Genomic DNA, 22,590 nt, shown 5'->3' with positions numbered 1-22,590 from the left:
CCCTAGGGGACATTAAAGACAGTAATAGCTTCACATACACTGACCTTTGAAAGCCACAGTTCCTGTATATGTAGCTGAAATGGACATGAATGTTCATTCCCCTTCATAAGTTCTGTTCTCTTAATTTATTAAGCTTTAATGTATTTGTTCTTAAATTGCCCAGGGGTATTTTTGCATAGATTTTTATAGAATAAAATTCTATAATTGGAACATAATTCATTTTTATTAGTTCACAATATATGCTGGCTGGTGCTCAACAGTTTGACAGTGCCCACTTACCTGATACTGCACAGTGTCACACAACTCATAATATTCACAAGCAAAATTAACAGGTGCATTAACAATGTTACATTCCTACACATACAGCAATCATCACACAATTCATACCAGGCTGCAAAAGAGCAGGGCCTGGTAGAGGACACAACAACACACACACACTACTCTGTCTCACTATTAAAAAGGTCTTTCAAAGCCTCCCTCAGCCTACTAGCTCAGTGTTGAACTCTTTTAATAGACTTGCATCTGGCTGTTCAAATTCAGCAGACATCTGCTCCATCTCCACCCTCTACCTTGGCTGAAACTTTCTCCTTTGCTTTCCAGAAATTATGCAGGCCACGGCAGGCAGCTGGGATATTTTTCTCACGGAGGTCCAGTCTTGTGAGTAAACAACAGCACCCCTTCAAATGACCAAAGGCATATTCAATTGCCTTTCTGCACCTGCTAAGCCAGTAGCTGAAGAGTTCTTTGGTGCTGTCGAGGTGGCTGGTGTACAGCTTTCATGAGCGAGGGGAGCAAGGAATAGATTGGGTCGCCCAGGATCACTATTGGCATTTCAACATTGCCAGTGGTAATCCACCAGTCAGAAAAGAGAGTAACTTTAGTCAAATTAAGTTTGTAGTATAGACATGACCTCAGCCTCAAAGCAAATATCTTCCCTAAAAATTCTTCCCCAAGACAATGATTCCCCTGTTATCCTCCTTTCTTTGAAGATATGATCAGAGAGGAACTGGAGAAATCTGACAAAGGTAAAGTCATTAACAGACAGGACCTTAGACTCCACAAGCTGCAAGAATCAAAAAATGCTATTACTGAAGTCCCAAAGGCTGATGCTGCAGTGGCAAGCCTCAGCTGAGGATATGGATATCCCTTCAAAAGGGAATTCTTCCATAAATACCCAACAGACAGGAAAGTGGAAGCTCCCATCAGAAAGAATTTCAAAGCTTCCTCTCCTACCCCCAGAATGTCCCTCACTGTGACATGCTTTGCAAAAGCTAAAAGGTCCTTGATGGAAGACATTAGGGACCTGAAGGACAGTGACCACCCTGGCTCCAGTGCCATACTTAAGAAACTTTCCCTAGCAACAGCATTCGTGGCTGATGCTTCAATGGATGCAATGAGATTTTCTGCCAGAGCCAAGGCATCCAGCTCAGCAGCCACAGGGTACATATGGCTAAAACCCTGGAAGGTAGATGCCTTCCAAAATAGGGCAAACAGTGGACTCCAAAAAGTCCTGTGCTCATCTCAGTTCACAGCATCTCTTGTTTTTGGAGAAAAGGTAAAATAGCAGCAGAAAATGCAGCAAAAAATCTAAGCAGTCCCTTCCCACACCACAGAATGCTGTCAGAAGGGAGTACAAATCTGTTTTCAGGCAGAGACACTCCTTTCGTACCTCTTCCTCATAAAAGTAACAGAGAAAGGACAGCAGATATACCAATGGAAAGTTTTGGAACCGAAGCTTGGCTGGAAAGGCCTGAGGTGGTTCTGCAGCCCACCAAGCCACATTATGACAATAAGTGAATGTGCTTCCACCCAGATCTGAATCTAGGAGGCAGAATCCTCCATTTCTCAGTGAACTGGTCCACAATGACCACAGATAAGTGGACAAGGGAGATAGCGAGCCAGTGATACTCACTTGAGCTGCAAGCTCCATCCCATCCCTTCTTCTTCCAGTCTCCCATCTTCAGCAACACTGCAAAGCAATGAACTGGTTTGGAATGAGACCTCTGATCTCCTGGACTTGGGAGCAATAGAATGAGTTCCCTCAAAAGAAAGGTTCTCAAGGTTCCACTCCATCATCTTGATTATACAGGAACCAATAAGGGAGTCAGAGCCATCCTCAACCTCAAAAAGTTCAATAAGTGGATGAAGAAAATGATATTTCAGATGGAGACCCTAGCCTCTATGGTGTCATCCCTGTCTCAAGGAGACCTTCTAACTTCAAGGGATTTGGCAGATTCTTATCTCCACATTTCCATAGGACTATGCCACTGCAGGCTCCTGAGATTTACTTGTGGTACACATCATTACTAGTACAGTAACTCCTCACCTAACGTTGTAGTTATGTTCCTGAAAAATGGAACTTTAAGTGAAACAATGTTAAACAAATCCAATTTTCCCATAAGATTTAATGTAAATACGGAGGGTTAGGTTCCAATGAAATTTTTGGGGGGCAGACAACGGCATTATATACTGTACTGTACTGTGGTTGGAAGTGCCCCTGGCTTGCCCCATACAGGCACGGCCCACTGCAGGCAAAGATGCTAGGAAGCACCTTTGCAGCAGCAGCTTCCCTGGAGAAGAACAAGCTCAGACTTTGCCAGGAATGCTCCAGGCCCTCCTGTTCCTGTCTCTGCTCCACTCCAGGTCCACCTCTTTCCCACCCCCACTCCACCTCCTCTCTGGAGCACACCACATCCCTCTCCCCCTGCCAAAGTCCTAAGTGCCACCAAACAGCTGTTTGGCAGCACTTAGGACTTTCTAGGAGGGAGGGAGAGGAGCAGAGATGCAGTGCTTCCCCGCTCCTGCCCCTTCCTCCCAGAAAATCCTAAATGCAAAGTGCTGGGAGGGAGGGGGGTAGCAGAGAAGCCCCATGTCTCCACTCCTCTCCCACCCTCCCAGAAAATCCTAAACGCTGCTAAACAGCTGTTTGGCAGCACTTAGGACTTTCTGGGAGGGATGGGGAGGAGCAGAGACACGGCGCTTCCCTGCTTTTCCCCCTCCCTCCCAGAAAGTCCTAAGCACTGCCAAACAGCTGTTTGGCAGTGGGGGAAGAGCTGGGAGGGAGGGGGAGGGTGCGGAGAAGCGGAACTTGTGCAGTGCTCCCTTGTAAAGTCGCTGCTCTGCCACAGACTCTTAGAAGCAGGCAACCAAACGACGTTATAAGGGAGCATTGCACAACTTTAAACAAGTATGTTCCCTAATTGAGCAGGGACATAACAGTGAAATAACGTTAAGCGGGACGAAGTTAAATGAGGAGTTACTGAACAAAACACTCCCATTTGGTCTCTCCTCAGCCCCCAGGTTCTTTACAAAGATGCTGGCAGTGACATTGACCAGACTCAGGTCATAAGGTATGCACCTACAACCCTTTCTGGACAACATCCTGATCAGAGCCTACCCCAAGCTGCAGCTCACAAAGACATGATTCAGACTCTGGATCTCCTACAACTGCATGGTTTTGTAATAAACATCAAGAAAAGTTTCTTGATACCTTCGACAAGGATAACTCATGTGAGAGTGGACAAAAACACCCCAGTGGCAAAAATCTACCCATCATTTGACAGAGTCCAGAAGAGCCAGGATCTCATATCCGTACTGTACACATGCAACAGGCCAACCATAGCTCAGAGTCTTCAGTTATTGAGCCTCCTAGTGTCATGCATAGGGATCACTTCATGGGCAAGGCCACACCTCAGGGGTCACCATACTTTCAGGAGGAAGATATGAGATTTCTCCTCAATGCTCATGATAGATCTGGTGCTCAATTCTCTAAGGCGGTGAACAGTCCCAATAAATATCCTCAAAGCCTCCCCATATCTCTTGACGATCCGGAAGGAGAAATAGTGGCTCAGTACCGAGATATGATAGAAGTCATCTAGTCCAGTCCCCTGCACTCATGGCAGGACTAAGTATTATCTAAACCAGTGGTTCTCAAAGCCAGTCTGCCGCTTGTTCAGGGAAAGCCCCTGGCGGGCTGGGCCAGTTTGTTTATCCGCCGAGTCCGCAGGTTCAGCCGATCGCAGCTCTCACTGGCCGCAGTTCGCCACTCCAGGCCAACGGGGGCTATGGGAAGTGGTGCAGGCCGAAGGATGTGCTGGGCGTCCTTCCCGCACAGCCCCCATTGGCCTGGAGAGGCAAACTGCGGCCAGTGGGAGCCGCAATTGGTCGAATCTGTAGACACAGTGGGTAAACAAACTGGCCAAGCCCGCCAGGGGCTTTCCCTGAACAAGCGACAGACCGGCTTTGAGAACTACGGATCTAGACCATTCCTGATAGCTGTTTGTCTAACCTGCTCTTAAAAATCTACAATGATGGAGATTCCACAACCTCACTAGGCAATTTATTCCAGTGCTTAACCATCCTGACAGTTAGGAAGTTTTTCCTAATGTTCAGCCTAAACCTCTCTTGCTGCAATTTAAGACCATTGCTTCTTGTCCTGTCCTCAGAGGTTAAGGAATAATTCTTCACCTTCCTCCTTGTAAAAACCTTTTATGTACTTGAAAACTGTGTCCCCTCTCAATCTTCTCTTTTCCAGACTAAACAAACCCAATTTTTTCAACCTTCCTTCATGGGTCATGTTTTCTAGACTGTTAATCATCGTTTGTTGCTCATCTCTGGACTTTCTCCAATTTGTCCACATCTTTCCTGAAATATGGCACCCAAAATTGGACACAACACTCCAGTTAAGGCCTAATCAGTGGAGAGTAGAGAAGAATTATTTCTTGTGTCTTGCTTACAACACTCCTGCTAATACATGCCAGAATGATGTTTGCTTTTTTTGCAACAGTGTTACACTGTTCACTCATATTTATCTTATCTTATGGTCCACTATGACCTCCAGATGCTTTTCCGCAGTACATGGACATAGTCACTAAAACTAATACCAGAGAATAGAGTTGCCCTTTATATATATATATGAAAAATATCCTTCGTATTACAGTCAGTGGTTGAAGGGAAGTGGATAGGAGAAGAAGGAGGATAGTATTCTAAAACAAGCATTACTTGGCTAAACTCTTGTCGCCTATATCCACTGTTTCTATTTCTATCAGATTCAACTAGACGTTAGAAGCTAACTGCCTTCCATGAGAATTATCATAGAAGAAATAACTGAAGTTGTTTTAGAAGCAGTCATCATACAATTATCTTAGAGTAAGGAGTACCACAGATCACTCTCAAAGGTACCTAAACTCTCATTCCATGTTTATTCGGTCTCTGGTAAAATCTCAACCCCAGATTTACATGTGTGATTCGCAAATAGAAAATGAGGGTTTTCTTCAATGAAAAAATAAAATCCACTACGAATCTATTAAAAGAATTCAACCAAGGACCAAACCCAATCCAAAAAGCATCATACAGAATTATGAACACCTCACTCTGACCACTAAGTAAAGAACTACAGGTAAGTTTGTGTGACTAAAGAGAAAGCTTGGTTCTCAAAAAGCAGCCCTCTTAGCAAAAGGAAACAGAGGCAAGAGTAGCCTGAGGAAGAGGTAAGCAGTCTTCAAGGAAGGTTGCCTATGGGCCTAAGTCTTTGTAGCATCTAATTGCTAGAAGTCAGACTTTGACCATCTTACTCACCCTGATGAGTAGATAGTCATACAAATAATCCCACTGAAGTTAGGGAAAATAAGGCAGGCACAATCCAGGCCAAAGAGCACCTAAACCTCTCTAAGCGACATAGCTGCATGATTCAATGTACCTCAAAAATAGGGCTGAATGAATTAGTCCAGATAAATTAATAATCCTCTTTCCCACCTTACAAAACTTCTTAGATCTTTCAGACTAAACATGAATTTTGAGAATGTTTAGATATTTGATCTGCCTCCTTACTTTTTTTTCCAGAAGAAGATGCAGGAGATCCAAGCATCTCTTATACTTACCAGCTCTTGCAAGTGTGGTAGGGAGGATGAGCAGGAGCATACTTTCTCCTCTCCCTCAAGGAGTCAAGAATAGGCATACTTCCTCACTAGATCTCCTTTTGAGGAATGTTTGATCTTTTTGTACCACCTCCATTAACTCTTCAGGAATGGGATATGCAAACATTTCTGCGTCTTCTGCCCCCGTCCTGAATTGCAAAGCAGCTACGGGACTAACATGCCCCAAATTATACTGCATTATTCCTCATGCTTTCACTTACACTTTGCTAACTCATTCAGCTGAAATTTGGCACAATGGAAACTCTCCACAGATTTTTACTCTAAAATCACAAATCCACAATAACCCAGTTGCTTTGTCCACCATCTGTATTTTTTAAAACTACACACACACACTTTGCTCCTGGTTTCAAACTTACAAATCTGTAGTTGTATTCATAACTGCCTATAGAGATGCTTTGGTAAACAACTGCTTTGGAGGATACATTTCTTTGGAAAAATTAGTGCACGCAAGTGTTCCACTTTTCGTTTACCAGATTTTCTTACAGATCTTCATTACACAGTATTACATTAAAGCTCAGCAGGGAATTTTAGTTCACACCAGCAGGGTCTACATGAACCAATTAATGTGCACCATGTCAGCAAGACTTAGAAATCACACCCCTGTACTTTGTATTACTGCTTTGTATAGACAAGCCCATAGACAGATGCTTTTCATTGCAACAGAATATGTTAGACCATTTGGGGAGAAAACCAATTTGCACATCTTAAAAAGCTCCTGAGAAGCATTAATGAAAGAACAACTCCTAAGTAATTACTGATTTATTTGAAATATGAATAAAACTCTTCTTAGCAATGGCTCTAATATTTAATTGTTAAAAAGAAATGCTTAGTACACCTTTACCTCAATATAATGCTGTCCTCGGGAGCCAAGAAATCTTACCATGTTATAGGTGAAACCGCGTTATATCGAACATGATTTGATCCGCTGGAGTGCACAGCCCCGCCCACCTGGAGTGTTCCTTTACCGCTTTATAGCTGAATTTGTGTTATAATGGGTGGCATTATAAAGGGGTAGAGGTGTACATGATGAGACAGAAGAGTAAATTTTACTTTAAATAAACCCCTATATATTCTGTGCCAATTGTCTGCAGCTACAGTAGATGCTGGTCCTGTAACTATGAAGTATCAATGTAAAGAGGCCATATACATTCTAAAAATAATACAGTAGAACACTACTACTACGACAAGATGCCAATTTGTTTGCCTTTCACCCCTAAAATAAGAGACTTGATTGTAGGTAGTCTTTAGCCAACAAACTTACATTTGTCTGAATAGTTTGCATTATAATTTATGCTTCGTAAGTAGACTTTTTAATTAAATGCAATTAAAAAGTCTTCAGTAATCTGGATATAATTAAACTAATTTGAACCATATGAATTTTTTTTCAAGGAAAAAATTCTTAGAAGTATTAGGCACTAATCTTTGCTTAGCACTGCAGGGATGAGGGAGCCATAAAGGAAATAGTTATGGCTCTCTGTGTCCTAAGGGAAAAACTAGAGGTTGATTTTGCCTCCAGAGTAGTTCTCATAGTCTTTCCCCTTCCCTTAGCTCCTGCAAGAAAGGCAGTCAATCTTGTGCTATAAAAATAAATTGGGTGGGAGTCACAGCACCACCACAAGGAGCACAGGCAAGAATGGGTAGAACCATAACCATGCCTCCTCCCCAGTGTGCTCCTGCCATTGGAGTGGTGTCTGCAAGCACCCTAGTCAAGGTTGTAAAGATTGCCGCTGCTACATGTGCCTTTTACCACCCCACAAGTATTTCTGTCTGGCCACATTCTTCAGAATGTCTCTGAGAACTGCTGTGGCCACGGGGATTCTCTACATTCCTTTTTGGTGTGGCAGTGGCTTTAAAAGTCACAAAAGACTGCTACCAAGTAATGATCCTCTGCAGCACTAAGACTAATTTTGATTACACCATAAAACCTCCTTTACCTAAGAATCAAAAAACCCGAGACACAGTAACTCCTTACTTAAAGTCATCCCTGTTAACATTGTTACGTTGCTGATCAATTAGGGAACATGCTCGTTTAAACTTGTGCAATGCTACCTTACAACGTTGTTTGGCAGCTGCCTGCTTTGTCCACTGCTTGCAGAAAGAACAGCCTGTTGCAGCTAGCTGGTGGGGGCTTGGAACCAGGATGAACTGGCAGCCCCTCATCGGATCCCCACTCCCCTAAGTCCCTTGTGCAGCAGCCACCCAGTAAGCTACCAATTGCTGGCAATTCAGCTGTTCCTCCCCTCACTACCATGTGCTGCTCCTGCCCTCTGCTTCGGAGCTGCTCCCAGGAGCCTCCTGCTTGCTGTGCAGGAAAGAGGGGAAGAAGGGGGTTAATGTCAGGGTGTCCCCTCCCCCCCTACTTCTGCCCCCCACTTACCCCTTCTTCATATAGAGCAGGGTGGGGACAGGACAGGGCTCAGGACGGAGTGAGCTTGCTGGCCGCAGCTGCTGTCTCAACTTCCTGATTTTTTTAAAGGCAATGTACTTAAGAGTGGAGTCAGCATACTTAAAGGGGCAGTGCACATCTCTCCCCCCCCCCCCCCCACAGGGCGTGAGTCTCTGTCTCTGTCTGCCATGCTGTCTCCCCTCCCTCCATTCGTGCTGCCTTGTAGAGTGTGAGGCTACATTAACAATGTGTTAAACTTTGAGGGCTCAGGCAAATGCTAGTTCATCATTTAGCAGTAAGGCATTCCCCAGGAAATTCCCTCTTCCACTCTCTGACTCCACCACCTCAACCAAGCTTCACAATCAGCATTGCTGTGTACAATATTAAATTGTTTGTTTAAAACTTACTGTGTGTATACATATGTTTTTTGTCTGGTGAAAAAAATCCCTGGAATCTAACCCTCCCTATTTACATTAATTCTTATGGGTAAATTGGATTTGCTTAACATCGTTTCGCTTAAAGTCGCATTTTTCAGGAACATAACTATAATGTTAAGTGAGGAGTTACCGTACTATTGTTTACATTATTTTTCTGTTCTTACCCTGCTGAAAAAGTGAAAATGTTTTAGTAATCAAGAATCAGCTTCCAGAGTCACATTTTTGGTAAGTTCTGTGATGGAAGCCTGACTCCTGTGCATGTCTTTCAAGAGACTTGAAAGGGTTTTTTTTGAGTATTAAGAATAATTATTTTTAATTAATAAACACTCTGGACTTTCTGATACTGAACACAATTGATCATTGACTGAGTCTTGAACTCTTCATTCAGGCAAAAGAGCTCCTATTGATTTCAATAGGCCCTACAATGTACTTTAACTAACATATTTTCATATTTTGATGGATCTAACCAGAGTTTAATTTATCACTAACAAGCAGACTAAAATCATTGTTATCTGGTTTATTTTTCAGCTGACATATTTTTGGAATCTGTTTTAGGCTTAATTTCACTCTTAGTTTACCATGATTGTTCCTTCATTTATTTGATAGCTAAACCTATTTATATGAAACAGGAATATATTTAGGATACACAGACATGCTTCAAGTTTGATGGTTTGCTTTATTTTAGTTCCACAAGGAATTGTACTGAAAACCCAATAAATCTACCTGAGGTTGAGACCCTGATAACATTATGTCACAGAGGACTACACGCACTAGGCTGCACTCTGTGAATAACTAAACATTGCCCCAACATGCCAAGTTAATTCATTTTGGCACTAGGAGGTGGTGATTGTTTTGTTTCTTCCTCACACACCCCAAATAATATTGTTTAAGAATTATTTCCCACTTACGGAAAGTTACTTTTAGTTATGCTAGTCTACTGTTTGCTCTTATTGCTAAATAAGTACATTTTACCACAAATTAATAATACCACTTTATTCTTTCCTTATCTATTAAAATGGATCTAATTTATTTCCTCATCTATTGCTAGAATCCATCTGCTGGAACTAGATGGCCAACTTTCATTTAGCTCCCAACATCCACATGCGAGGGATTAGTCCTAGCAAGTCCCAACACAGACTAAATTTTGCACTTCTGCTAAAAAAGCATTCATGGAGCTGTCAGTGCTGTTAAAGACATTCTCCTAAATGATGTTTCTAACAATATAACTCACTATTATAAAGTAAGATTTCTGTCTGAACACCACAACAAGATATAGAATTTAAGTTTTTAATTTTAAGTATTTAAGTTTCATGTTCAGAGAGTTCTTGCTTTGTAACAGGATTTTGGAAACTAGAAACATAAAAAGATGCCCATAAAATGATACTGAAAAATTCCATTGTTGGTCTTTGGCAGAGCCCAATTTAGCAGGAATGCAAAATTAAGAGTTAAGGCGCATGTGTTTGTCGTCATTTTTGCTTTTATTATACTTTTTTAAATTACATAGACTATGAAAATATATAGATTAATTCAACATACCTCCATGCACTAGAATGGCATGTCCACAAACAAGTTTTAAGCCTTTTTTCCTACAAACTTTGCTGTTCTCATTTATCATGTCACTCTTCTAGTCAGGCCTATGTCTGTATTGCTCCCTCTTTACGGAGATATAACTAATATAATCACCAATATGCTTCTTCATTTATGGAATCCTTTTTCAAATTGGGATTTTGGTAAAAATTACCAATATGTATTATTATTATTTACACACACACACACACACAATTTATTTATTTATGTATATGTGTGTGTGTGAGAGAGAGATAGGGACTGAATGCATAACACAAAAGTATTATTATATTACATTCATACAATATATATTATAATATTATATAAAAACAACCATACAACACCTTAATTTTTCTTTCACCAACAGATGTTTTAATACGTTGTCTGAGAGGTTTTGGAGAAGACCCAGTGGATTGTGCTGGAGATCTACATTTAAAAAAAAAAAAAAAAGAATAAATTCTTAACTAATTACACTTCAGCATTTTGTAACAAAAATTCCTACGCTTAAGAGCCCCTCAGAAACAGGGGGAATGGAGGAATACAAGCTTCTGTTCCTCTATCCTTTCTCCTGCCCTTCTCCCACACCTCCCCACCCCCCAAAAAACCCGCCCTGTGTGCATGTGAAGTACTGAAGGGAAGTACAATAACATTTCTGACTTAAGGTTTCAGCAACCGTCATATGCTGTTAGGATTTAAGTTTAACCACAAAGTTGTGATTCTGCAGGCACATCATTGTTACTTGTGGCATTGGCAGTGCTACAGCAAGTTTCTTCCCATGATTGTCTTCAAAGGCTTCTGGTCAGTCTCCACAGTAACTTCTATCTATCTCTCTCTCTCTCACCCACCCACCCACACTCAGATGGCAGTTTTCATAGACAGACAATTACACTTCTATTTTTCAGTTTGTGCATAGTTCATTTCCACTGACACAAGACTTGGATGCATACACGAGTGGTTTTGCTTCTTGCAGTAACAAAATCTGTTCTTTGCTTGGAAATATACACCTAATGGTTACCTCTTTATTATCACTGTCAGCCAATGTGCCTGCTCTGACAAGTAGTGGTTTCATTTCAGCAGAGATGGAACCTTTCTGGGTGTTCCCTCAAAGATCTGAGTCTCATTAAGACACTTTTAGCTGTGCCAAGACTTCTGCAAGATGAGGTACAAATTTGGCAAGATGAATTGCCAACATCAGTAGCTTCTCTAGCTCAGTGACCTAGTTCCTTCCACAACACCTACAAAAAGTGGGTGTTCAGGATATTATTAGCTTTGCAGACCAGTATAGGAAGATGTGACGGGGTGCACCTCACCACTCCAATGCCTCCTACTGGCTGTCACGAGAATTAGCTCTTCTTGCCAGTGCACCTCTTCTGATGGTCCCTCGCCTCCATCACTTCTGCTCTGAGACCCACGTCACTCCCAGTACCGTGGCATCCCCTTCAGTGACACAGCACTTCGTCCATGTTACGCTCTGGGTTCCCCCATTTTGGAGGCTCTGCAATATCTGTCCAGCCACTTTCCCCAGTGGCAACTGCATAGTTCCACCATTTCCCCATGGGCAACATTACTCCATGTGCCAGCCCAGAAACCCTGTAGATGGCAGATACTTGCTGCATCCCCTCCAACTCCTCTTTAGATCTCCCTGGGCCACTTCCCCGCGGTCCCAGCACACTCTTTGCCCTTGCCTCAAGGCCTCAGCCTGCAGATCCGTGCAGTCCGCCAGAAGCTGCCTTTAGCTCCCCGGGTCTCTGCCTGCAGTCCTGTTCTGTCCACAGTGCTTGCTGCCTTCAACCTACAAACAGCCAGTCTTCCTCCCTTCTCAAGCTCCAGGGAGTGACTGAAGCTGCTCTGCAGTGCTTCTTACAGGTGACAGCCCGGCCCCAACTGGCTGCTCCTCGCAGCCCACCTCTGATGGCTGCCTCCTGTGCAGCCTCCCAAGGGCTCTATTAATCCCTTAGAGCCCAGTGTTGGCCAGGCACCCCATCACAGAAGGGCATTTGATGAGTAGGAGGCAACATGGAAGAAAGCACAGAAACAGTTATGGGAGAAGTAGACAAATGGAATGCCAAAGATGGCATCCTTGATGGAATGAAGGGGATGGGAGTAGCAACATAACTTTGACAATAGAAAACTGGGAGAAGCAAAGTTACGTAGGACCTTGAAGGCTTATCAATGAGGCAGGGAGCCAGAGAAGAAAAGAAAATGTACACAATTCTAATACATTATGGAAATATTTAGTCTATGTTCATTACAAATTTACCCTAAAAAACACAGATAGTAGCCCTAACTGGAGCAGTCTCCTTATTTTGATATTCTCTTCAATGCATTTTCTCTGGTGGCTAAAAAAGAAAAGCTGAAAATGCTATGGGAAACACAGCAGGTAACCCCTTTCTGTCATCAATAAGCCTTCACAATAATTACAACCACCCCTTATTTTCCTTAAGTATTTGCACTCCAAGAATACATACACACAAGAAATTGTTTCAATATAGTCTCCAGTGGAGAGCAGCAGGGATCCATCTAATAAGGGAAGGATGAAACAAATTCTGTCAGATTTGCAGTATACACAGAAGAGACTGATTCAGTGAGAAAAATCTCACTTTGTCTGGAAAATTCTAAAATATTTTTGAAGATTTATTGTTAATATTGGTACTTTTAGTGCCAAAAGATACATAGATGCCAGCAACAAAATACTATCAATATCAGATAAAGGAAATTGTAGCCACTCCTTAGCAGTACCTCTGTGGAAGGTTTTTTTCATTGTGAACTTCTTGCCAAGTTTAAGAATCAAAAGATAAAGCCCTGGAACCATCCAGTCTAACCATTTAAACTGAAAGCTCTGTCAAGGCCAACACAGAGCTATAGGGGAGGGATAAAGAGAAATGATTTGAATCTCTCAAAGTTTCATGCATGAGACATGTTAGTTTTCTCTTCCAACCTTGGCCTTAAAAATAAACATAGCTTTCTGGAAAGTGATCAGATCCCAGGCACAGCTGACCATTAAGTTTAAACAGATTTTTGAGACCGTTCAGTATAAAAAATAATGAAATCTCTTGACATAACAAATAAATTTGTTAAAATTCAGAAGAGACTTAGAACCAAGTCATTTGATCCTAAAACTGAGAATTTTAAACTAACAAATAAGATGGCAAACTACAGTAAGGTTTAATATTTCCTATGTTTCTTCCAGTGACCAACCTGGAATGCAAATGTATTGGTAGTGTTATAGATTAGCAGAATATGGTATTTTGGGGGAAAGTGATACATTTCACCGCATAGGTAAAACATTTTTATAACAGAAGAACTTACAAACAGTATTATACCCCAGACGTGACTGTATTTAAGTGGAGGATGAAGTGATCCCTTACCTATCACACAATGTTGAGAGTTTTATTGTTTGTAAAGCAATTGAGAACCTCAGAATAAAGGTGCTACAGAAGTACAAATTGTTAAGAGATTTTAGAGTCTGAAGGGAAGAAAGGAAAAAAGGAAATAAATGTGATTTCCACTATTTTAGCAAAAAGAATCCCTCAGTTTGTGTAAAATTTCTTTCTTTTACTTAACAGTGACCGTTTAGTGTGGTAGATTCACTTCTTTGAATAAGTTACTAGTGTTAAAATTATGTTTTTTGAGCTATGAACACACTATTCTCAAATGAAGTGAAAATTAGACATACTGAGAAAACAAAAAAAATGGAAACTTAAAAAGTTGACAGCAAATTGACAATACATCTCTTAGTTTGCTACTAAATTATTTGCTTTGTATAAGCAAGAATATTATTCTTGTTCTTCAGACCATTTATTTTGTTTTATAGATTTACTAGTACTCACCTAAAGAGCGTTAAGACAGAGGTGATTCCAAATGGTGTTACATTTTCATCACCATATAATAGTTCTGCTTTGTTTTTGGTGGGAAGATTGGCAGCTTCTTCATCCAAAAGAACTAGTAAGGCCTTCACAGTTTCTCTGCCACAGTAGGCAGTGCCATGGTTTATGGCATGTAATTTTGGCTGAAAGTAAATAGAAATTATTCCATCCAAGTAAATATTAATAGCAGCATACAATAAGAAATGCTACAATGCATCAAACCAATCAACAAGGAATCCATCTTCAACAGCAGCGAGGTGCTTCAGAAGAAGGTGCAAGAAATCGCCCACAGACAATTATGGAATAACCTACCAAAGAGAATTTTCCTCCTAACCTCAGGCAATTAGTGATATTTAGCTAATTGCTAGATGGAAGCATGAGCTTAATAAGATACACAGATAAATATCGGAGTCTGAGCAATGAGACTGCACTACAGAAGTTAGGTTGGGAAGAAAATGAACAGTTCTCCATCACATATTCTTGAGTGCTATGGGGCACACAGCTACATTCTGGGGCAGTCTAACACCAATCCCTTTTACCAATTAGCCAACTCTTTTCACAGACCTGACCAGAGGTGTGTTACGTATAACAGCCTCCAGGTTGGCATAAAATAAATCCCTCAGGATTTTCCACAACAATGGAGAAGTTCTCAAAGAAAATAATCTACATCTGGAAATGCTCAATCCTGCTCTCAGCAGCAGAGACAAAGAACTTCATAACCACTATGGTACTGCAAGAATTGCAGGGTTGCTATAAAAAAAAAAAAAAAAGAAAGGTAAAAAAAAGTAACAATCCTGTACAGAAGTTTAGTGTTTGTTTTTTGGTTTGTTTTTTAAATGTAGATTTTTTAAAACCACAGGGTTTCTTGTTTACATGTCAAAAGCACACTGCAGTTTAAGTATCAGAGGGATAGCCGTGTTAGTCTGGATCTGTAAAAAGCGACAAGAAGTCCTGTGGCACCTTACAGATTAACAGAAGTATTGGAGCATAAGCTTTCATGGGTGAATTCGTCTGACGAAGTGGGCATTCACTCACAAAAGCTTAAGTCAGTCTATAAGGTGCCACAGGACTCCTTGTCACTTCTTACTGCAGTTTAAATTTGTTCTAAAAGATAGGACAAGTAGCAATAGAATGTATAAAATCAGTTAACTAATCTTAAACAATCTTCTTGAATAAATCAAATTCTATTCTTCTATCTACCTGATTACACCAGTTAGTGTATCTACCTTTCAAGAAGTATAGCAATATATGTCAGACATTTACTATAAGTTAACAACTAGTAAATAGAAATAGCAACTACAGCTATGGTTGTCACTTAAAATTAAAACAGAATTGTCTATTTCATTACGATTTAACTTCCCTACAATTAGATTCTGAGCCAATGCAGCCATTACATTACCACATAATGACTTTTGTACAATATCATGTTGTGTCATGGCACAACTGTCTTGCTCCACTACAAATTAAGGCATTCAGACTTAAATGGAAAAAGCAGCCACATGCAAGCATCGTTTCTCTGATGCTTGTTAAAGCTATGCCCATGGCCCATTTCTTCTTGCCTCCAAAATAAATTGACTAGTGTCTCATGAATGACTTATTGCTACTCCAGGTCCTATATTGATCAATCCAGGTCACAATAGCCAAATTCTGGCCAGAATAGTAAACTTCTCAGAACGTGATGAAAAATCCCATTAACCATTAATTCAGGCTTCGTATACTTAAATTAAAGCAAAGCTTCCTCCCCGTGGAATAATTATTTAGCTGAAGCCCAGGGATTCCCACAACATCAAGATATGGCAAAGAAAAATATTGCCAGGTTAAAAGTTTTGTATCTGTTTGCTGCAAGGCAACTTTTTCAAGTGCATTTTATTCAGAAATGAATTAGACAGACAGCCTTCCTAGCAATACTACATTGTAAAAGCACCAGTTGTGGCTCCATAGTTAAAATGAAGTTGAATTTTGCACTAAAAGAAGGGATTAACCTTTGTTAGGTACAAAAAATACAGCATACCCTCCCCAAAAATCACAGCACTTACTGAGAATAAAAAACCTATTTTTCTGAGACTTTATAATGGAATCTATTATTGAATCCTATGAGAAATATAGCACCCAGTGTTGGGCCTTGTTTGTCCAAAAAGATCTTCACAAAATACAGATGCTTCATGTCTCCCATATAGTTAAAAAACCTCACTGAACTCATAAACATAGGCTATATTTGATTTTTTTCAAGAATGAATGGCTATTTGCCCCTATTATTCTTAATAACTGTACATTTTTTCAGCAGACACTAAAGAATAATATTCTTCTACAAAGAGTTTCACCAAAAACTGCACTTTTTCAAAATTGCTGAATCTCTCATTGTTCTCAAAGGGACTGACATTACAGGCTGCCCTCAGTTGCCCATTTAGAGAAGGGCCTCTATTCCCCATTGTTCTCAATGGGCCCAAGTATTCCTCTTCACTTCCTCACAATATAGGATGCCACCATCTTTGGCTTCTCTCCTGCAGGGAACAAGGGAAATGGTGGCCATTTTGATAGGGGACATCAATCTATGTCTTATGTTCCATTGAGAACAAGAAGAGATAGCAGCCATTTTGATACAACAGTTCTTTGAGAGTTTTTCCTAAATAATAAGATTTCATGCAGAAGCTTCTGCTGGAAGAAAAACTTTCAGTTATGAAAAACAACAATAAGAGTGACTATTAATCCTAAATATTTATATTCAAAAGCTACCTGTTCCACCAGATCTATTCAGAAGGTAGGATAGAGGAGGAAAATGTTCACATGCAGAGAATCAGTGGGTGGGAGAAGTAGGATGTGTTTATATGGAAAATATGGAGGACAGGAGTAAGGGGAAACTGCACAAAAGGGAAATTGCACAGGGAAACAGAGAAGGGCAAGAAGTAGAAACTGGGGGACACTAAAAGAGAGGCAAATGTGATATAAACTCTAGCTGCTTGTGCTCCTTCAGAGTGGCATAAAGCAGCCAGTCCATATTGGTAAATCTGGACACAGAAAGTTAAACCTATAGAAAATAATTTAAGGGATCTCTTCAAATCATTAGGAATATCAAATGGTGGCATTCTGACTTTTTTAATTAAAATTTTATACATGAACACTAAACAAAGAAAATTCCTAGACAAAACCGAAATGAAGATGAAGTTAAGGCTAAGGGTACATATCAGTAATCTACAGTAAAATACATTACAGAGATGTTAGAGAGACAAAGTGGGTGACGAAGAGGAGATATGTGCGCTCGAAAGCTTATCTCTCTCACCAACAGAAGTTGGTCCAATAAAAGATATTACCTCACTCACTTTGTCTCTCTAATATCCTGGGACCGACATGGCTATAACTACCTATTACTGCACTGAAGAGATCCCAAAACAAAGCATTATAAACCAGGAAAAATCAGAATTTAAAAGAAATCCAAATATTTTAAAATTATGGAAATCACAGTTTCACCACATAAGTAACCCGAATTCTGCACTGTAGCGATACCCCCCCCCCCTTTGGGACGGAGAGAGAAATGGGGAGAGCAAGACAGAGAGAAAAATCTATTGAGTCTTTACAAATCAATTTAAAATCGCTAATATAATCTGGGACCACAAATAGTAATCATAATCATATCATTATTGCATAGTCTCTACAGAGCAGAGTTAAGGTTCTTTGGATATGCATTATTGTATCTTAACATGTTTGGATTTAAATTTAACGTAGTGTGTTCTGAGTTTATATAGATTGATTTTGGGATAACTATGTCATCAATGTATTTTATCCTAAATTACTTATATGTACTCTCAGCCTTAACTGCATCTTAACATAAATTGTCATTTAAATTCCCCAATAAAATAAACTATATTCATATTAGTAACAGATGAGTTATTTTATAAATATGTAATATTTTACAAACTCTGTTATGAATGGGAACAATAAAATAACTTTTTAAAATGCAATTTAATAAGTTTATCATTTTAATATAAGAATTTTTTAGTTAAAGTATAATGGCTTTTTGAAAACCATATTATAATCCTAAAGGATTTAAAGAGTCTTTCAACAAATTTAAGTGTACTTCGCTACACAGGAAATGACACTATTCTGTATGATTGGAAAAAGATTATTCTGTATTTCAAGTTATTAAAAAAGACATTGGCTTTCTTGTAAAGCTATATAGTAGTAGAACAAAAGGAGGCCCATTACCCGCGCTGGACTCATTCCAGTGGTGTTAGCAGTCACAGCTTCATGTTGAGAATTGATAATATTTTTAATCCTCAAATCCAAATCTTGTAAAACTTCCTCTGCGGCTCGACAGAAGGGATCCCCACTGTTTCGGCCTTTTATCAAGTGCATCTTGATTGTTGATAGAATTCGCCCCCCTGCAATTCTGAAAATAGGCATAGAGTCATCCCCACATTAATCTTGGCAATGCTTTAATACACCTATTACTTCTGAACACAGAGTCTTCACAGTTAATCAAAACTGTTCAGAGAACAGCTTTGATCTTTTAAATATAACAGCAGTGTGCAATTAAATACTATCCTTTGACATAATAGTTTACTAAAATATTAAAGATTAGACAAATCAAAAGGAAAAATAAAAAGGTAACCAATTCAACATTTGGCAGTACACTGATCTACAAGACAAAGAGGAACTATATTGGCTGGAAAGAAAGTTCTGATAAAAGTATCTTCTGCAAATAAGATGGTTACTCACCTTTGTAACTGTTGTTCTTCGAGATGTGTTGATCATATCAATTCCAGTTAGGTGTGTGCACGCCGCGTGCACGTTCGTCGGAAGATTTTTACCCTAGCAACCCCCAGTGGGTCGGCTGGGTGCCCCCTGGAGTGGCGCTGCATATATACCCCTGCTGACCCAGTCACCATTCAGTTCCTTCTTGCCAGCTACTCTGACAGAGGGGAAGGAGGGTGGGTTTGGAATGGATATGAGCAACACATCTCGAAGAACAACAGTTACAAAGGTGAGTAACTGTCTTTTCTTCTTCGCGTGCTTGCTCATATCCATTCCAGTTAGGTGATTCCCAAGCCTTACACAGGCGGTGGGGTCGGAGTGAAATGTGGCAGAATGTAAAACTGCTGAGCCAGAGGCTGCAGCATCTCTTGATTGTTGAACCAGAGCATAATGCAAAGCAAAGGGATGGACCAAGGACCATGGAGCTGCGCGACAGATCTCGTGGGTATGTACACGAGCCAGCAAGGTGGCAGATGAAGCCTGAGCCCTGGTAGAATGCACGGTGATGTGGCTTGGGGAAATATGAGCCAAATCATAACAAGTGCAGGTGCACGTCATCGCCCAAGATGAGATCCTCTGAGAGAAAACAGGTAAGCCTTTCCTTCGGTCTGCTACCATGACAGAGAGTTGGGGCATTTTACGAAATGGTTCTGTCCATGCAACATAAATGCGAGCGCTCTACAGACGTCCAGGGAGTGCAATTGGTGCTCCCATTGCGTTGAGTGTGGGTAACATGAAAGGCCGAAACCACCTTAGGGAGGAAAGTCGGGTGTGGTCGTAACTGCACCTTGTCTTCGTGAAACATAGTGTACAGCGGAACCACTGTAAGAGCCCTGAGCTCGGAAACTCGTCTGGCCGATGTAATGGCCACGAGGAAAGCTGTCTTCCAAGACAGGTATAGCAGCAAGCAGGTCGCTAACGGCTCAAATAGAGGAGACGTAAGTCTGGTTGAAACCAGGTTGAGGTCCCAGGTTGGGGCTGGGCGGCATACTTGAGGGTGTAAGCGCTCCAAGCCCTTCAGGAACCTCAAAACCATAGAGTGTGAGAACACGGAATGACCACCTTAGCCTGGGGGGAAGGTAGAGATGGCTGCCAAGTGTACCCTCAGTGATGACACCGCTAGGCCCTGCTGTTGTAGGCCAGGGGTAGGCCAAATAGAGGGGATGGAGACCTCAGTAGGAGTAAGATCAAGTGTTTCGCACCTGTAGGAGAAACGCTTCCACTCGGCCAGGTACGTTGACCAGGTGGAAGGCTTCCTGCTACCCCGGTTTAGTCATGCAGCAGCCACACCGTGAGGTGAAGAGACTGCAGGTCCGGGTGGCGAAGCCTGCCATGGTCCTGAGTTATAAGGTCTGGGTGGAGTGGCAGGGTAATTGGGTTGGCTATTGACAGGTCGAGCAACGTGGTATATCAGTGCTGCCTGGACCATGCTGGAGTGATCATGATGATGCGCGCTCTGCCCCTGCGGAGTTTGAGCAGGACCCAATGAACCAGCGGGAATGGTGGGAAGGCATAAAGGAGTTGGCCCTTCCACGGCATGAGGAAAGCGTCCGAGATCAATCCCAGGGAGAGACCTTGGAAGGAGCAGAACATCTGGCATTTCCTGCTCTCGCAGTAAGTGAACAGGTCTATGTGGGGAAAAGTCTCCACTTCTGGAAAACAGAATGCATCACATCGGGGCAGAGCGACCACTGGTGAGACAGGAAAGACCTGCTGAGTCGAAGCGCCAAGGTGTTCCGAACGCCTGGGAGAAAGGACGCTACCAGATTTATCGAGTGGGCTATGCAAAAGTCCCAGAAATGGATGGCCTCCTGACAAAAGGGGGGAGGACCATGTCCCTCCCTGGTTGTTTATGTAGCACATGGCCATTGTGTTGGCTGTAAACACTGAGATACCACGGCCTCACAGCTGCTGCTGGAACCCCTGGCGGACTGCTCTCATTTTTGGACATTGATGTGGAATGCCAGCTCCTGAGAAGACCAAAGGCCTTAAGCTCGAAGGTGACTAAGGTGAGCACCCGAGCCGAGAGATGACGCGTCCGTCGTCAGGGACAGTGAGGGCTGTGGCGGATGGAACGGCATCCCTGCCCACATGAGGGAGGGAGTTAGCCACCATTCTAGGGAGCCTAAGGTACTTGAGGGAATAGTGACTATTGTGACCATTGACTCCCTGTCCGGGCGGTACACCGAGTTGAGCCAAACTTGGAGAGGACGGAGGCGGAGCTTGGCGTGTTTGGTTACAAACTTGCAGGCAGCCATGGGATCCAGGAGACTGAACCAAGTGCGGGTCGAGGTCTTTGGGAAAGTCTGCAGACCTCGGATGATTGTTGCCATCGCCTGAAACCACGGCTGTGGTAAGCAGGCTCCGGCTAGGTCAGAGTCCAGGATAGCTCCTAGGAAGTCTAACCTCTGCGTGGGAACCAGAGTGGATTGTTCTATAGTAATCATCCGGCCTAGACGTGTGAATAAGTCCTTGACGATGCCCACATGCTGAGTGATTTGTGTCTTGGAGTCTCCTCGGATAAGCCAATCATCCGGATACGGAAAAATGCATATCCGACGTCAGCGAAGGTAGGCGGCGACTATGGCCATACATTTGGTCAATACCCGTGGGGCTGTAGAAAGGCCAAACAGCAGGACCGTAAACTGGAAGTACTGATGGTTGGCTAGAAAGTGGAGGTATCTCCTGTGCGGAGGGAAGATGGTGATGTGAAAGTACGTGTCCTTAATATCGAGGGCGGCATACCAGTCTCCAGGATCCAAGGACGGGATCATGGTTGCCAGGGATACCATGCGGAACTTCAACCTTATTATAAACTGGTTGAGTCCTCACAGGTCTAGGATAGGTCTGAGACCTCCGTACGAGTTGGGGATTAGGGAATAACGGGAGTAAAACCCCTTGCCCCTTTCGTCCATCAGCATGTGCACCTCTTATAAGAGAAATTGCTCGTGAGAGGGATCCCTGAAGGGGGACAGGGTTGGAACAAATTGGAGGTGGTATCCATACCCCACTGTGTGTAGGGCCCAGCAATCTGAAGTTAACTGGGACCACGCCAGGAGAAAGTAGGAGTGGGATCCCGGCCTGTAACGGGTACGCTGCCCTCGGGCGCACCTTTGAAAGTTCGCCTTTGGTCCCGGTGGTGATTACGAGGGACCTTGATCTTAGCCCTCTAGGGGTCCTGACGGTCGTCTGCGACCATCTCGGCCGCGCCGTCTGCCAAAGTCCTGTCTCTGGCTAGGCACAGAGTACTGCGGTGTGGCTGGGGACGGAAAGGCCTGCATTTGGTCGCCGGTGTATGCACGCTGAGAGAGTGCATTAGGACCCTGTTGTCCTTCAGGCTTTGCAGCCTGGGGCTGTCTTTGCCGCAAAGAGGCCTTTACCATCAAATGGTAAGCCCTGAATGGTATACTGCAGCTCCAGCCGGAGCTTTGAAACCTGAAGCCACAAGATGCGCCTCATGGCAACACCCGAGGCCAGAGTCCAGGTTGCTGAGTCTGCTGCATCCAACGAGGCCTGAAGGGAAGCTCTGGCCACCTTTTTCCCTTCCTCCAAGAGGGCAGCGAACTCTTGGCGGGAGTCTTGAGGGAGAAGCTCCATAAACTCAAGTACCGCCACCGAGGTGTTATAATTATAGCGGCTAAGCAAGGCTT

At 42.3% G+C, this 22,590-nt stretch overlaps 1 protein-coding gene across 1 annotated transcript in view; it reads right to left on the bottom strand.

The window, feature by feature from the left end:
• Nucleotides 1–22,590, bottom strand: part of PARPBP (PARP1 binding protein) — a 118,750-nt gene that overhangs the window by 40,637 nt on the left and 55,523 nt on the right. The window contains exons 8-10 of the mRNA XM_030544399.1: nt 18,392–18,575; nt 14,156–14,334; nt 10,670–10,751 (exon numbers count right to left, since the gene is read on the bottom strand). Of these exons, the coding sequence (XP_030400259.1) occupies nt 10,670–10,751; nt 14,156–14,334; nt 18,392–18,575 (445 nt within the window). The remainder of the gene's footprint in view (nt 1–10,669; nt 10,752–14,155; nt 14,335–18,391; nt 18,576–22,590) is intronic.

The sequence above is a fragment of the Gopherus evgoodei genome, chromosome 1, assembly GCF_007399415.2.
Source record: "Gopherus evgoodei ecotype Sinaloan lineage chromosome 1, rGopEvg1_v1.p, whole genome shotgun sequence".
NCBI classification, from domain to species: Eukaryota; Metazoa; Chordata; order Testudines; family Testudinidae; genus Gopherus; species Gopherus evgoodei.
The sequence above is the reverse complement of the archived record's forward strand: the minus strand, read 5'-3'. Positions and strand labels throughout refer to the sequence as shown.